We start from the raw sequence: 17,053 nt of genomic DNA on the forward strand, positions 1-17,053 counted from the left end.
GTAAGAAAGGGAATCTCCATCTTCTTCATAGCCACCCTTTAAATACTGGAACTGGATCCAGTCTCCCCTAAGCCTTCTTTACTTACTGCCAAACAAATTCAATTCTCTCAGCTTTTCCACCTATGCTTCCCAGTCCATTGGTTGTCTCTATGTCCCTTCTCTGGACCTTTCCACCCCAGGCACACCTTTTATGACCAAAACTGAACACCGAATCTGTTTTCTATACCTGTTGTTTTACATAAAATATTTTAACTTGTAGTACCATAAGTCTCTCTGGAGAGGGAGGTGAAATTATATAAAATTCCTTATTTGCATAATCTTTTTTTTTTTTACTGTAGGAAATATAGTGTGAGTGTATTCTACATTCCAACTGACACAGTTGAGACTTTGAGTTTCTATGTATATTAAATAAGAAAATCACGTTCATCTAAATTTTTGTTCTGCATAATCATTCCTAAAAAAATGCAGCTGTTGCAGAAGATCTGAAATGGATTTGGCTCTCTATGGGAATTATAGATACGCATGCCTTCCAAAATTTATTTTTTTTTTATATCAGAAAAGTGCACAAGATGGGAAGATTTAATTACTACGAAATACTGACTCCTTGAAACTCCAGCTTCCTGGATGTTTGAAATTGTTTTACCTACATTTCATATTGATTTCTAGAAGAAGGAGATTTAGCTGCAGATGTCCCGTCTCAGAAATTCCCTTCTGGCTAAGGCATTAAATCCTGAAGAGAAGATTGATTGGAAAATAAGGAGAAAGAAAGTTTGATGTAATGAAGAATATAATGGAAGTTATGAAACATAGGTACAATCTTATTTCAGAGTTGATTTCTTAGGAGGAAAAATTCCTTCTCCTTCCTCTGCTTTCACAAAATTGTTTTAAATTATGTTAAATTATACTTTCTTAAAATCACAGTTATGTTAACTTTATGGAAAATTTGGTCTCTGTTAGGCTTCTGTATATTGGTATTACTTTGCAAAGCAATGAAGTATGAGGTCAGTGTAGGAACTTGAGTTGTCTTAATAGCTAAATCCAACTTTATTATGTGTGGATCCCAACTACGAACATCATTAAAATACGGAAATAGAAAAATGTCTATATGGATTTAGATTGACAAAGCCAGACTTTTCCTTGATGGCTATTCCATTTTATATTGTCAGAGGAAACTGTCAGAGATTCATAAGCATACTGTTTTCTTGCAGTTTCAGGATCTTTAAGAAGCTGAAGTAGTATGCTTAACAATACTTTGTGTCAAATTTTCACCCTCTAGGATATACCTGCTTTCATGATACATAAGACATCTTTATATCCTACTAGGCAGTAGGTCCTGTTTGATAACAGTTATTGACAAAAGAGATGAGTGATAAAGAATGGTGTATGCTAATGGACAAAAATAGCCATAAATCAATCCCCCAACACAATTTAAAAAAACCAAATAATATTAAATAAGTCATCTGCATGGATCCAGAAAGTGTAACTGTATTCATATAAAGTGCCTTGATTGAGAACAAATGCCTCATTAATCTGAAATGCTTCAGCTAGAAAAAGTTACTGAAGTCAGGAAGAATAATGACTGGCATTATAGCAAATGCAACGTACTGTACCATGAGCAAAGATGTGGTCACCTAATTGCTATAATACATAAACATGGAGTACCTTTGTTATTTAGAGGACAAAGGGTTTGGGACAGGAAAGAGATAGAAAGAAGAGCAAGTCAAGGAACAGGTAAATACACTTCAATGGCTCACTTCACAATCAGGTAGATCATGATCATAAGGCTACTAAGAAAGCTGCATGACTTTTCACAAATTTCACAAGACTTTTCTTGCACTGTTCTCCACAGCTTTACAGAAACCGTTAAGTACCTAATCTGGTTATCTGGCACTGATTTTGAAAACAGATCCTATGTTTAAATAGTTTAACAGAATTAATTTTTCTATAGATGAACTTTTTCATGCTTTGTATATTACTTATTGATGAACAGTCTTTGGGTTTATTTGCATTTTATGGTTAAAGTTGCCCTTTATTTAATTTGAAGGATTTTTAGTTTCTTTTTCCAAAGGCATCAGGAAAGTGGCATGTAAGAGTTTTTCTACTTTTCTGCTCAGGAACTGCGTGATTTCACTGACAATAATGATTTTGAATATTCTTTTTGTAGTGGTGCCCTTCTTGCTGATACACTGTCATCATTTCCATTGTAAACTGCTGTTTTCAGAGCCTGTTACCTACCAAAATTAACTCAATACATTTTAGTTGGTTATAGTCTTAATTTTCAGTCTGATTTTTCTACCAAGCTTTAAATGCATTGTTAGTAAAAGAAACTATTGGACAGGAAAATCTGGCTATTGCTGTCACAGAAACCAAACTGAGGACTGGTAAACTCAGAAAATATGTTTTTAACATAAGCACCATAAAGCTCAAACCCAAAGATCGTTTTGACCTTTCATTCCCTTCATTGGGGTTTGCCAAATCAACCTTTGCCACTGATACCCATGTCAAAAGGCATGACAGCTTTAGTTACCTCAAGCTATGTGGGTATTCTCGTATCATAAGGAGGGGATTCCCTGCAGGGTGAATTATGTTTTAAATCAGATGCAGTTTTCTAGTCTGACCCTGCTTGGAGATGGAATTGGACCAGAGAACCTCCCTCAGTCTCATCCAGTTTAATTTATCCTCAAAGACTATATCTGCTCTCTAAAGGTTCTGCTGCAAAGTTACTGAGAAGAGTAATGTGCCAAAAATAGCCAGTAGAAGGATATCATGGCCTGCCCAGTTGGTGTTATGCTGCTTTCTTAAAGATACGGGTTTTCTTCTGAAGATACTCGGGTTTAAGTCTAATATTTGCTGTCTATAATAATGTGAATAAGCCTACATATTTTTTATCATATAAAAGTAAATATATTAGATACACCATCATTCCTGATTTGTTTGCTAAGCATTTAGTTTCAGTTTTCATAGAATCATAGAAAGGAAGGGACCTTAAAGATAATTTAATCCAATACCCTGCTAAGGACATGGTCTTTGACTAGACTAGGTTGCTCAGGGCCACATCCAATCTGCCCTTGAACCTTTCCAGAAATGTCTGGAATTTCGAGGAATATCTACAGCTTCTCTGGGCAACCTGTTCCAGTGTCTCACCACCCTCATATTGAAGAATTTCTTTCATATATAAACTATGCCTACCCTCTTTCAGTTTGAAGTCTTGTCTTATCATCTTCCTTTTAGCCCTCTTTAGGTACTGGAAGGTGCTATAAGATCTCCTTGAAGCTTTCTCTTCTCCAGGCTTAACAACCTCAACTCTCTCAGCCTGTCTACCCAGGAGAGGTGCTCCAGCCTCCTGATTCTTTTCTTGGCCTTCTGTGGACCCACTTCAGTAGATCTTTTGTTGGGGTCCCAGAGCTGGAAGCATAACTCCAAGTAGAGTCTCTTAGAGGGCCAGAATCACCTCCATTGACCTGCTGGCCACACTATTTGTGTTGCAAGCCAGAATGTGGTTGGCATTCTAGGCTGTGAGCCAGCTCACACTGAGGTGTCAACCAACAGCCTCAGCTCTTTCTCACCAGTTCTAGTCTTGATCGATTCTCCACCCAGTCTGTATATGTGCTTGGAATTGCCCCAGGTGTTTTCCTCTGTGTAATAGTGATTTTTGCAGTCTCTCTCTATATTTTGCAGGAAGAATTATCAGTTTTGTTTTTTCAATGGCTAATTTATTAATGTTTTGGAAAGTGAATCTCATTTCTTTTGACTCCTCTTTAAAGGGGAAAGTGTAATTTTTCTTGTTCAAGTGCTTGGGAAAAGTTGCTCTTTCTATTGTTTCTACTGTTTTTTTTCTACTAAAATTCCAAAGAATTTTATAGATCTGAGTGACCAGTAACAACTATAACAGAATATATTTCAAGTTCAGAGGTCTAACAGTCTCCATTTTATACTTTATGGATGTGTTTTACTTCATATATGCATATTCTAGGGAGAAAGGACACCACCTCTGTCAAGTGTGAGAGTTGTTTTTACTCCGGTTACCTGACTGAGTTTTTTGATTCTCATTTCAGTCTCAACTTCAGTTCTCATTCCTTCTTCAGCTGTGGAATTATCTCCATATTCACATTTTCCATCTTATCTCTTTTTCCTGTCATTTTGAAGTCTTCTTATCCCAACCAGCTCTCTCCTGCTCTTCACAGTCTTGGAGGTCCCTGTTAATAGTGTAGTGAAACACTACTTGCTCTTTGTACTGTTGCTTTATGTTGGCATGTTATGGGAGCTGCAACTGCAAGGAAATTTTTGGCTATCCCTAAAAATCAAGGGCAGGGCAGACTGAATTTTTGCAGGACTAGTTTACTAAACTGTGGAAATCAAGTAGCTGATTATTTGTAAATTTTAAATAAATATTAGCCTCTGGTGGGTATCTCTGTCATGGATTTACTCAGCCTCCATAATCAGTGTGAACTTTAATCACTTACAATAAAAGTGAAGGTTGTGAGTTACACTGGTAGCATCTAGCAACTGTTAAGAATGGTGCTTCTTGTCAGGAAACTGAATCTGAATCTTTTACTAGAAAAACATTAATTTTTCTTCAGTTTACTAGTTTTTGCAAGTATTTTCGCACTAAAAAAAAGGAAGTTCTTCATCTAACTCTGAAGGTAATAGCTTGACGTAGATATGGTAGTGGACTTTGAATTGAAATTCCATAATTTCGAAAGGTATTTTCAAGTGAAAATTATTCCCTTTATGTAGAAAGATTAACATATTCATTAGTAAACCGTGGTTGAAAACATTTTCAAGAGAAACACCAACACATTTCTCTTTACGCAAGGATAAATACAGACACAAATATAAATAAGCCGGGAAATTGAGATAGCTAAAATGTAGCAATGCCATATCCAAATGCACATCTGTGTTAATACTATTAGGAGTGTGACTTTGGGCATTACAATGCAATTGAGAGAAAAGATGAAAGACTAAGATATCTATTTTAATAAAGTTCAAAGGTTTCTATGTAAAAAGCCAACCAGAATGGCTTGAAGAAAACAAAATGTGTTTAACAGCCATAGCCCTACAATTTGTATCTATGGCTTAGTTGTGGCAGAGCTGAACATTAGAATCCAATTTCAATCAGTTGCTTTTAAAGGAGACTAGTAAATTTGCATTATCGTGACATCTTTGGATCGATTGACTTTTGAAACTGTTTTGACCTCTTACTAGAAATATTTCAGGGAGAAAAATACAAACCCTTAGCTTTTCCTAGCCGCTTTTCTTAGGTTTTAGATACTAGTCAAAGTCAATTGGCAGCAAAAATAACTGATGAAAAAGGGTGAAAATACATTACTTACTGAATAGGTAGTGTCCTAATTGGTGCTTAATCATTCTCAAGGGGTAGAAACTTTAAATTACTGGAGGGTTTAGATGAGATGTAAAGAAAAAATTCTTAACCTTGATGCTGACCAGAAAAGTGGTGGATGCCCCATCCTTGGAAGTGTTCAAAGCCAGGTTGGATGGGGCTCTGAGCAACCTGGTCTAGGAAGGTGTCCCTGCCCATTGCAGGGGAGCTGGACTAGATCTTTAATGTACTTTCCAATGCAGTGCTTCAAATCACTGGCCAAAATGTATTTAAATTATTTGAAAATACTACTTCAGGTTAAATAAACTGCAAAATAAAGCTGTGACAATAAAGTTACCACTATAACTTATTAAATGAACATAAACTTATTAAATGAATTATAAGAATATATTAGTAAAGTTGCATGTTTTGTTGCTTTTTGCGATCACAGACTGGGAAAATTAAATGTGTATTATATGTAATATATATTTCAGTGTGTCATTAGTGCCAAGCATTCAGATTTTCCTTAATATCTAGGTATTGTTTCTGCATATGAAGGGTTAAATATGCAGGTTATGCAGAGCAGTAAGATGTGCCATAATAATTAAACTGAACTCTGTTGTAGTCTGGTATTCTCTCTTTCACAGCACGAAATTAATACCCAATGAAGAATATGTGTCTTGAACAGGCATTTCTAATGCTTTCTCAATCTCCTACAATGTGGAAATAAGAAATTGTCTTAGCCAAAGGCAGTATTTTTCTATTTCCTTAGTAAAAAGTAACCATTGTTGGATTTTTTTTTCATGAACTTAAGCAGCTTCTTTCTCAACTAGTGTAAAATTTTAGCACCCACATCTGGCAAACAGACACATACTGTGTGAAGTATCTTTCTGGCTTTTTGTTTGTTTGTTTTGAATCTACTGCTAGTTTCCTTTGATAGCAGCTACCTTCTTACTGAAGTATTTAGTCAGGCCCTTTTCCAAGCCTCATTTTTTCAGTTGCATCTGTCAAACATTACACAACCTTTTAACTGGCTGGACCAGCCACAGCCTGCGTAGTTATATCCCTTTTGCAGAAGCTGCTGCAGATGTTAGCTGAAGACAAACTTTCAGCTTATTTTTAGTGAGGCTTATGAAGTCTATTTATTTATTTCTATTTATTAGAAATAAATATTATTATTCTATTTATTATTCTATTTATTATTTTATTTATTATTATCACTATTATTTAGTGAGGCATCAGAAATGAACACGATCTTAATAATGCTTAATAATACTATTGAGATAACCTGGGAAACAAGAGGTAATTAGAGAAAAGTGCAAGATACTGAAGCTAGAATGCAGACAAAGGATTGCAGAGCAGTGATGTCAGCTACTGCTGTAGAAAAGATCCTGAAGATTATTGTCCATGTGCTACACAAGTCATGACTGTGTAAGCACATCTCCCCAGATGTGGGATAAAAATGAAACATATTTTGCCTGACATCACTGAAGATCATTGCTTTTCAGAAGGGAGAACATGGCCACAGATGAAGTCAGTTAGGTGGAAGAATTGTGGTTGTTTAATTGACTAGGGGTCTATAGGTGGAAAATGTAAAAAAAATAAAGGGATAATCTGAGTTTTTAATGTTTATCATGCATAACGTAAAAAGGAAAAGGCTTAAGCAGGGAATCTACTTGCTAATTTTAATAAAAGCTCCCGAATGGCATGGATGCCAAAGAGCTGGAAGAGATTATTAGGCTGCTTATGGAAACTACATTTTAAGAGGAAATTTTTGAAAATGTGTCAGGCACAATTCATTAAGAGTAACATATATTTTATTTTACCCTGTCTTCCACTGACATAAGCTTAAATTTCTTTTTCATTTAAGTGGATAAACGTAATTCTTTGGAGATGCTATTTTAATTTACAGGGCCTTAGTAAAGGAGAAATAGCAGTTTAACAAGAAAGGGGGTTGTGTGGGGCATAGTCATAGTTTTCAATAAAAATAACTGTTAAATGGCTTAATATATGTCTCTCTGCTATGGCTTGGCTGAATTCCACTGCCTTGCTGTGTCAGACAGCTTCCTGTCTCCTATGGAAACAACTATTGCTGATGAAGTAACTATGGGAATAGGGAAGTGTGAAAACTGCTTGTCGTAAGCGTTACTGTAAATATGCCTGAGTTTTGGCAGACACTAAAAATGCTCAAAGATAAGCAAACATATTCATTTGAAAATATAGATGAGTGTGAACAGGCTTGGGTTTTGTGTTATATTTATCCATGCAACAATAATTAATATGCAGCTATGCCTGAGTAGCGACATACCCTTCTAAAAAAGGTGATCCATCTTTTGAATGTATGTACCAAAGGAAGCATGGTTAATTCACACTGACTTGAGGTTTTTCCAGCAATTTCTTGAAGTGATTGAAGCAGAGAAGTGAGATTAGGGTTGCTGCTTGCAAAGATGTTTCCTTGAAAGCAAAGGGAAACATTGAGTCCAGAAACAGTGAATATGATACATATTGTTATGAAAAAAATGCATCATTTATGCAAAAAAGCTGAAAGATTAAGAATATGTTACTGCATAAAACTTGTGAAATATATGGAGATATCTTACTTTATACAGCTACTGGAAGAGAGAAAGCCTTCTTGTAATTCTAATGTTACGGAGATTTTTTAAGGAGATGAGCAATTTAAAATGGTCTAAGATTTAATTTAGATATGTATAAAATAATATGCTTATGAAATTACTTTTAATGCAAATACAAATGACAAAATTACTTGTTTAAAGGATTTGCAAAGTAATAATGAATCAGATATTGGATACCTTCTAAGGTGATGCTTTATAATGAAATGCATTCTCCTGATTTTCACATACAGGCTGACAGGGGGCACACAGGGATGCACAGAGACACTCTTTCCCTGTGAGAGCACAGAACCACAGAATCATAGAAGAGGTTGTGTTGGAAGGGACCTTTAAAGATTGTCTAATCCAAATTCCCTGCCATAAGCAGAGACATTCTCAGTTAGATCAGTTTGTTCAGAGTCCTGTATGACCTGACCTTGAATGTTTCCAGGGATGGAGCATCCACTGCCTATCTGGGCAATCCAGTGTTTTGCTACCCTTATTGTAAAAAACTTTTTCCTAATGTCTCATCAATATTTAAAACTGTTTCTCTTTCTAAATTATTTTCCCCCATTTTTTTATAAGTCCCCTTTAAGTATTGCCAGGCCACAATGAGGTCTCCCCAAAGCCTTTTCCACTTTTCTCCAGGCTGAACAACTCGTTCAGCCTTTCTTCATCAGTGGTACTTTTGTAGTGCTGGACTACCTCAGCAGGTCTATGTCCTTCATGGATAATCATATGAGTAGTAATTACTAGTTCAGAAGTTATTTCACTGCCACCTATGGCACATATACATTTATTAGGAATCATAGTCTTTGTAAATGTCAGGTCCTCTGAGTTTTCAGTAATTGTAGTAGTCAAACTAGTAGCCATAGTGCCTCAATATAGGACAATATATTGCAGTGCAGATGTAATTAACAAAATAGTTTTAATGGGCTTTAAACCTGTGTTCCTACCCACACAGGTTTGCTATGAACATTGTTGAAATTTACTAGTTCTTAGGGATCTAATTGCTTATAGCCTGTGTCCTGTGGACAGTGAACAAGTACCCACTAACACTTCTGCTCACCTGAGATACATATAAGTGTTTTTTAAGAGGACATAATATTTGGTTCCTATAGGTCCTACAAAAGGGTAATCTTTTTATAGCTTGTAATGAGGGTATTTAGAGCCTCCTTCTCTTTTGTTTGGGCTGCTCTCCTCCCTTTAATTTTCATTTAATTTATACATATATATATTTTTCCTATTTCTTTTTATATTTTTTTTTCTTTCTATTTCTAAACTAATGTCAAAGCTCTGTAGTTAGTAGGTAAAGATACAACTTTTGTCTATTCCTGTGCTATTTTAGCTTAATTTATTTGTAAAATTTATTTGTGAAATTTCTTTAAGGCCTTGGATTCTCAGTTTAGTTGCATTAGTAAGTTACATAGCAGATGATTTAATGAAAGTTTTCTATGGAAGTGAAAAATGCCCATTAGAAGCAGAAAAATGTCACCATTTTTCAAGTAACAAATTTTGAAACAAAATCAAAATAGCTCTTAAAATAGGAACAAATGCCCTCTTTATTTTGAAAAGCCGAATTAAAGTATTTTTGTGGCCAATGTTAAGAGTATGCTCAGATTAAAAAGAATTTATGAGGGATCCCCTGAACATTCACATTTGAAAGTGGAGAATGAGGGCTTTTCCCTGCAAAGATTTCTGATGAGCTAGACTCATGCTCTTTTCCCGGTCTGCAGATGTTGTTTTTGTCTAAATTGTAAAAGTTCATGCTCTGAAGAACTAATGTCTTGGTTTAAGACACTTTAAAGAGGTGTACATTTCAAAATGAGTTACCTCTTCTCCGTTTCAGTCATAAGGAACAAATGCAAGTAGATGTAAGTGAAAAAGTTTGCTACGAAGCAGAACAGCAACAAGCAAAAAAAAAAACCAAACAGTAAATAATCTGTAGATATAAAATTGCTAAATCTCATGAAGCCCTGGGGAACAAAGAGAAGCCCAAAGTGGGGGAAATAGCATTTATGAGATGGTGCCTGCCAGGGTGCCCATGTGGCTTCAGCTCTCTACCCCCACAGTGGTGTGTTCCATCGACCACACCATCTGGGAGACAAAGGGAAAGAAAGGTTTTGGACAGAAAGAATCTTCCTGGTAAAGCAGGAACTTTTGGAGCTGCTCTAGTGGAAGATAAGCAGCCACCCACTGCATCCTCCTGCTGCATACTCCTGCTGCCTCCTGGGTTCTGCTGGTGTTGGTGCTGATGCCCACCACACTGCACAAGTGTTGGGGATGGGAGAAGAGCTGGTCTGTTTGTGTAGGGTGACCTGGTCCCTGGGACAGGTGTACAGAGATCACTCCAAAACTGTTTTTATTGCAAAATGCTGTTTTTCCAAATGCCCACCATTGCAAGCCCAGAAAAAAACCCAACAAACCAAAACCAATGGTGACCTCCTTAGAAGAGGAGCCTCTGCCTTCAGCCTGTGCCTGCTTCCTGGCTCCAGGTTTTGAGGGACCTTGGCAGTGTCCTCCCCACATTATCCATTTTCTGGCTGCAAGTTCTTAAAGAGATATTAACAAATTTTAGGCACAGTGGCATGTGAATACAGTAACATTTTGTGTTATCCTGACAACTGCAAATGATTTGGGATCAGATCTGCACAAAGTCCTGCATGGTTCCTTCTTTAGGAGATAGTGGTATTTGTCTCTTCCAGAATGGCTGTTGCATTTTAGGTATAATTTTCAATGCTGCTTAGGTTTATTATTTTGTTAATCTCATATAGTCATGGAGATGTATGCCCATCCATATTTACTGTTTTTATCTTGCATCACCAATTTTCATATATAAAATCAACATACTGGACCCAGTTTTTTAGTATCTCACTATGATAGTGACCAAGCTGTGTTTATAAAGATAGATAACACTGGTAAAAATATATGATATTGAGGGTGACAAAATCAGTCAAAGAAAGAGCTGAAGAAACATGTTTTCCCTCTGCTATTTGTAAGCAAGATTCTGAGGTGAATCCGATTGAAGGTGATGCAGTACCATGGCATGTTGTCTGGGCGCCACTGAACACCTTGCTGAGTGCCTTGAAAGAGATGGAGTTGTACTGAAGATCAAAGCAGTGAAGGTATACTGCAGGAAAAAGAAAAAGAAAAAAAAAAAGAATTTGAGCTAGATCAATAGTTTATGGGTTGGTTTCTCAGTCAATTCTATTAAACTAATTACGTGCCATAGTACTTAGTTTTACCTTTGTAAAATGTATGGCAGTTTCCAGACTTTCTACGGCAGTACTGATTAAAAGTGTTTGGGATTTTTTTTGTTTGGTTTTTTGGTGTTGATTTTGTTTGGTTTTATAAATTACATTTCAAAGTGATTCTATCTCTTTGTCTGTAAGCAATACTCAAATACCTTTTTCTTTAGGTTGTATGAGTTGTTGTTTCTCTTTTTGTTACTGTATTCTTTTCTTCCCCTCTAAGGAAGTGCTATGCTTATAACTGGAAGTTTGTAAACCAGTAATTAATTATATTAGCAATTTTTTATTCTCAGGATCAGATGAATAGAACTGCTTTGTAAACCATCATTAAAGCTTACTTTTTTCTACTCTATTTTTATTTTTAGGAATGTTGTCTCTGCAATTTGAGAGGTGGTGCATTAAAGCAAACTACTGACAAAAAGTAAGTAATATATTCTTCAGAACTGTATGTGCCTATTTTAAACTTTATTTTCAGTCCATTCTCATGTGCAAAGCATTTGCAAGCCTAATTACTTGACAGTGTCCCTTTAAGCTGAATCTTTGCAGAATTAAAATTACTTCTATTGAAATGTGGCACTGGCATTTTGTTAAATAGTTAGATAGTAAAAGTTACATTTATTTTAGTATTTGCACACACTTGCTTGTTCCGAATTTTAATCTGCTGGCCTTTGTGCAAAGAAAGTAAATGAGAGCTCATTTATCATTGTTTGCATGGGCAAGTCTTATCAAACAGCAAAGTGTATTTTCTTTGCTCCTGAAAATTATACAATACTTTTGAACTTATAAACCCAGTATTTTAAATGAATTAATTTTAATAATATTGAATAATTTTCAGTTCTGAAGTTTTTTTTCAAAAATAATTTGTCAAAAATAGTTTTGCTGCTGACATCATGCTGTTACTGTATATGGGTGACAGAACCCTATAGCAAGAAACCCTGACAGCTAAAGTGGAAATATTGCAGCTTAATAATTTTTCAAGCCCAATAGTAGAATAGTCTTCATGCATTTCATAATTCATAATGCAATTCATAATTAGGTGGCTTATCATAGTAGCTTAGCAATATCGTATATGTCTCTTTCATCCTTTGGAATGCAATGGTAAGACATGATCTAGGTATGACATCCTTTCACTTTCCAGGAAAGAGTTTATTTATCGGGGGTTTGCATTTGGTTTCAGAACTCTGGTAAATCATCCAGTTAGAAGGTTTTTTGTTTAACTCAGGCCATATTTTGCCTTCAGAAAACATTATTATTGTAGCCATTTTAATGGAGATTTTTGCCAGTGCATGAAAAGTCTCAGCTGATTTTTAGTTCTAAATTCCCTGAAATTTGTTACTTGGTTTACTTGCTAAATAAAAAGAGAATTACAAAAATACAATCTCAGTAGAATTCGTCATGCCCTTTTGATATTTGCTGTTGGTAGTTTCCAGGCTGCATCTTAAAAAATATATGTATCCTTTTTTGTATATCAATTAAAATTCTTTTGAAATGTCTCATAAGTTATATTATGAGGAAAGTCCACAGAGGTCTGCATAAAATCACTTTTCTTGTATAATTATATATAAGATTCTCTCACTCTGTAGGTTAGTTTTACAGATTTATAAAATGGGATTTCTTTAAAAGCAGTTGAACTCTGTTTTTTGTTTCCATAACACCTTATAGAGTGGAGTTTTTAATCTGTCTTTCAGCATTAGCTATCATTTCAAAATTTTAAGTTTTCAGAAAGTATGTTACAATTTTATCTTTTTTCTCCAACAGCTATAAAATCTGTCCTGTGAATTTCCTTTGCTCTTTCTTTACTGTGTACATACTAATTAGAGATAGAGGAAGAGCATGTCATGCTTTTAGAAGCTAATGGATCAGACTGGTATGAGTATATGCAGTAAGCAGTTTGCCATATAGGAAGGCTGAGAGTCCTTCTTTTCAGCAGAGAACAGCAATTGTTTTGAGTCTGTTAGGTTGAGAGACGTCAGAGGGTAAATGTTTAGTTGAAGATTGATTGAAGAGGCTTTTTATTTATTGCATTTCTGTCTCATAAAGATGGTAAGATGGTAAGACAATGTGGTTTAGCAGGTGGGCAGGTCACAATGAAAGGAAAATGGCTGTTATAAAATTTATTTTTTTTTAAAGTCTCAAAATGAGACTCTTTTCTCTAAGTTAAAAACAGGAACAAACTGTCAGTATAATAAAAGGATCGATCTGCAAGCTTTATCTGTTTTTATTTGGGTTGAACTGTATAACTTGCTAATTGATACATCATCTTTATGTACAGCTCTTATTTCACACTTTGACCAATACAACTTGAAAGTTGCATGTGTCATATTATACTTTGACACATGTTTTTGTCAAAGATGGCTTATTGAAATATTGCTGCTCCAGTGTAGGAAAGAGAAATTATTTCTGTTTTCTGCATCACCCTCCATCTCCTTCAGATTCAGCCTGTTCTGTTCCTGTTAATCTGTTAAAATGCTCGTATAATGTGTGTTTCTTCAAAATGTACAAGAAGTGGTGTGGGGCAGGTGTTCAGAGCTTACAGAAATACAGCAAATGGGGTAATGAAAACAGACATACACTAAATGACAGGGAAAAAATGGAAATATTTTCCTTTATTCAGATGTACTTCTTGTCTCCCCCAAAAATATTTTTGAGGTAGCCTCAAAAGTCTGCTGTTTTTTAATAGAAATGTCATTTACTTATCTTTTGCTTCATGGAATACACGGTTTCAACATTAATTTCAAACTTTTTAAAGTTTCTCTTAGCTTTTCTTATTTTGAGATTCATATATCAAGAGGATTTGGAGTGCTTTCTGATGCATATAGGAAGCATGTATTATCATCTGATAAACCTCCTGATGTTGTATTGAAGTCTTAAATTTAACGCTGGTCCTAGGTACTAGCAGGTGCATTTGCTACTAAAGGAAATTCAGCTTATGCTGGGCATTGTACTGGTGTCTAGATCACTTTGCTGCTTGGATGCCATTGTGTCTATAGACAGAAGGCCTTGATAGTGTTCACATTTCATTTTGCATTTTGATAGATACATTGATTGTGATCACATTTGTTGTGTAAGAATGGTTTCTCAGGTCTGAGTAATGCTAATAATGAGTAATGAATGCTGAAACAATAAATTACACATGAAGCAAATAGTGTGGTGTTTATGTATGTCTCTGAATTGTGCACCTGCAAAAACTTCTTACTTAAATAAAAAATAAAATATGTGTAAAAATAGTTGCACTAAAATTTCAGTCTGAAATTCAGTTGACAGGAAGTGGTAGTGTTGCAAGATTTGTTAAAATATGTTAATGAAGCTTAAGAAAGCCTAATAAGGATGGGTACCTTTAAGAAAACCAAACCAAAAGGAAAAGCCAAATACACAGAAAGGAACAGCTTAAGCATTTGTATTTCTATGAATTTTTTTGGTGGTATTTTTGACTTGCCGCTTTTCACAGGTGGGCACATGTAATATGTGCAATTGCCATCCCAGAAGTCAGATTTGGTAATGTCACAGAGCGTACTCCGATAGACACTAGCAGAATACCTTTGCAAAGATTAAAATTGGTGAGTAGTATATTAATATATGCTCCATATTTGCATTGCTATTAAGGTGTTCCAATATTTGAAATGTTTTAAAAATCTGAATTGTGATGGTTATTGCCATGTAAAGAGCTGTAAGTTATGTTTAAGGTAAGAAATAAGATATCCAGGGTTTTACCAAGATGGGCCTTTTGAAACATAATAGCAGTTCATTAACAGTGGTAACAGTCTTCTGTATTCTATTAAATGTAATTCAAACCTGTTCTTCCTCAAGAGAAAAATAATAAACCTGAGCAGTATCAACTGTGAAAGTTTAATTTTTGGAGCTGTATTGGTGAAGAAACTCAAAAAGACAGGGAACGCTACACAGTACATATTTTTGAGGTATTTTTATTAGCGATTTTTGCCTTGACTGTTTATGAAGGAGAAAGGATGCGTGATCTGTTTGTTACACGGTCTCTACCATCAGGGTATTGAAAAGTATAATACAATAAATCACACATTAAACAGTGTCATTCAGGAATACTGAGGTACTCAAGAAGAGGATATGCAGAAGTGCAAAATGTGTTTTTTTGCTATGTTATGCAATAATTACTTAATCTGTCAGTGTGTACATGACTGTACTGTTGTCAGATAGAAAGAAAGTGATTAGTGGCACACTCAAAGTCTTAGAGAAAGTGTAAGTTTTCTGGATCACCCCACATGGTTTCCAGTGTGGTCTGCCTTACTTTGAATTCACTTATTTTGAACTATTAATATTTTCACTCTATTTATACTTTAATTTCATTTTATTCCATTCATTATTTTTTGTCTTTTGTAGCTGTGTATTTAAGTGTGGCAATGTGGCTTGGAGTGGTATAAAATTTATAGCCTGTCCTTCAAAATTCTGTTTTGAATTTTTGTTCAGAATTTTAAAATATTTGGTTTTCACATATCCTTTAGAAAATAATTTAAATGACATATGTAAAGATTGTATATGTATAACATAAAAACATAAGGCAACTTGAAAATTGTTAATTCAAGGGCTGAAAACACAGAAATCATGGAAACATGGTTGAAAATGACCTCCAAGATCATCAAGTCCAACCTTTGACTTACTAACACAAAGCTCACTGGGGACACCTTATCTCAGTCTGCCATATCTGCTCATTTTCTGAACCCTTCCAATGACGGTGACATCATCCAGCTTCCCTAGGGAGGCTGTTCCAAAGTTTAACCACCCTTTCAATGAAGAAATTTCTTCTGCTATTGAACCTAACCTCTGCTATCTGGGACAGTTTGAGGCCATTATGTCTTGTCCTACTGCTTTTTACTTGGCAGAAGAAGGTACCACACCCTCATTTCAGGCAGTTGCAGAGAGTGGTAAGGTTCCTTCTGAGCCTACTTTTCTCCAGGCTAAACAACCCCAGCCCCCTCAGTGAGTACTCACAGGATTTGTATGCCAGGCCCTTTCCCAGATTTGCTGCACTTCTCTAGATATGCTTGAGCACCTCAATAAACTTCTTGGATCGCAGGCTTCAAGGTGTGGCTTCACCAGTGCTGAGGACAGGGAGAAAATCCCTGGCCCGGTCCTTCAGGCCACACTATTGCTGATCCAGGCCAGGATGCCATTGTCCTCCTTGGCCACCTGGGCACTGCTGGCTCCTGTTCAGCTGCTGTCACCAGCACCCCCAGGGCCTTTTCCTCTGGGCAGCTTTCCAGCCACTCTGCCCCAGCCTGTGGCACTGCCTGGGGCTGTTGTGACCCGAGGGCAGGACCCAGCTCTGGGCCTTGTTGAACCTCACAGCACGGCCTTGGCCCATGATCCAGCCTGTCCAGATCCCTCTGCAGAGCCTGCCTGCCCTCCAGCAGATCAACACTCCCACACAGCTTGGTGTCATCTGCAAACTGGCTGAGGCTGTGCTTGATTACCTTGGCCAGGTCATAAAGGTATTAAAGAAAGATGGCCCTGATTCTTGGGGAACACCACTCGTGACTGGCCACCAACTGGATTTAAATTCATTCATTCATTCATTCATTCATTCATTCATTCATTCATTCATTCATTCATTCATTCATTCATTCATTCGTTCATCAGATGTTGGAATGTATTCTATGGCCTGTCCATGACTTAAACACTGTAAGACAAACAGGAACCTTTTGGAAAAATGTTTGAATTAATTTTAAATTATTGATTATGAAGGTGTGGACCAATGTTCTCAAAATTATGTGATTTACAAACCTAGGTTGTTTCTGCTGAATATGAACAGCTGAGGAATTTGTAGATTTTCTTCTGTTTTTTCCTTCAGTGGATGGAATATTGCTTTTAGTCCTTACTGCTTTTTCAGTTCTTGATGTCTA

The 17,053-nt window shown here is 36.0% G+C and overlaps 1 protein-coding gene across 6 annotated transcripts in view; it reads left to right on the forward strand.

The window, feature by feature from the left end:
- KDM4C (lysine demethylase 4C) overlaps positions 1 to 17,053 on the forward strand; it is a 251,065-nt gene that overhangs the window by 156,144 nt on the left and 77,868 nt on the right. For 5 of the 6 annotated variants that reach the window (XR_001525299.2, XM_015652310.3, XM_015652312.3 and 2 more), the window contains 2 exons: positions 11,546 to 11,601; positions 14,629 to 14,737. Coding sequence is in view for 5 of the 6 variants with exons in the window: in XM_015652310.3 (XP_015507796.1) it covers positions 11,546 to 11,601; positions 14,629 to 14,737 (165 nt within the window). In the remaining variant the exon portion in view is untranslated. Of the gene's footprint in view, positions 1 to 11,545; positions 11,602 to 14,628; positions 14,738 to 17,053 lie in introns of those variants that run through there. The other variant, XM_019005284.2, reaches the window with a different exon arrangement.

Source organism: Parus major, chromosome Z (genome assembly GCF_001522545.3).
Source record: "Parus major isolate Abel chromosome Z, Parus_major1.1, whole genome shotgun sequence".
NCBI classification, from domain to species: Eukaryota; Metazoa; Chordata; class Aves; order Passeriformes; family Paridae; genus Parus; species Parus major.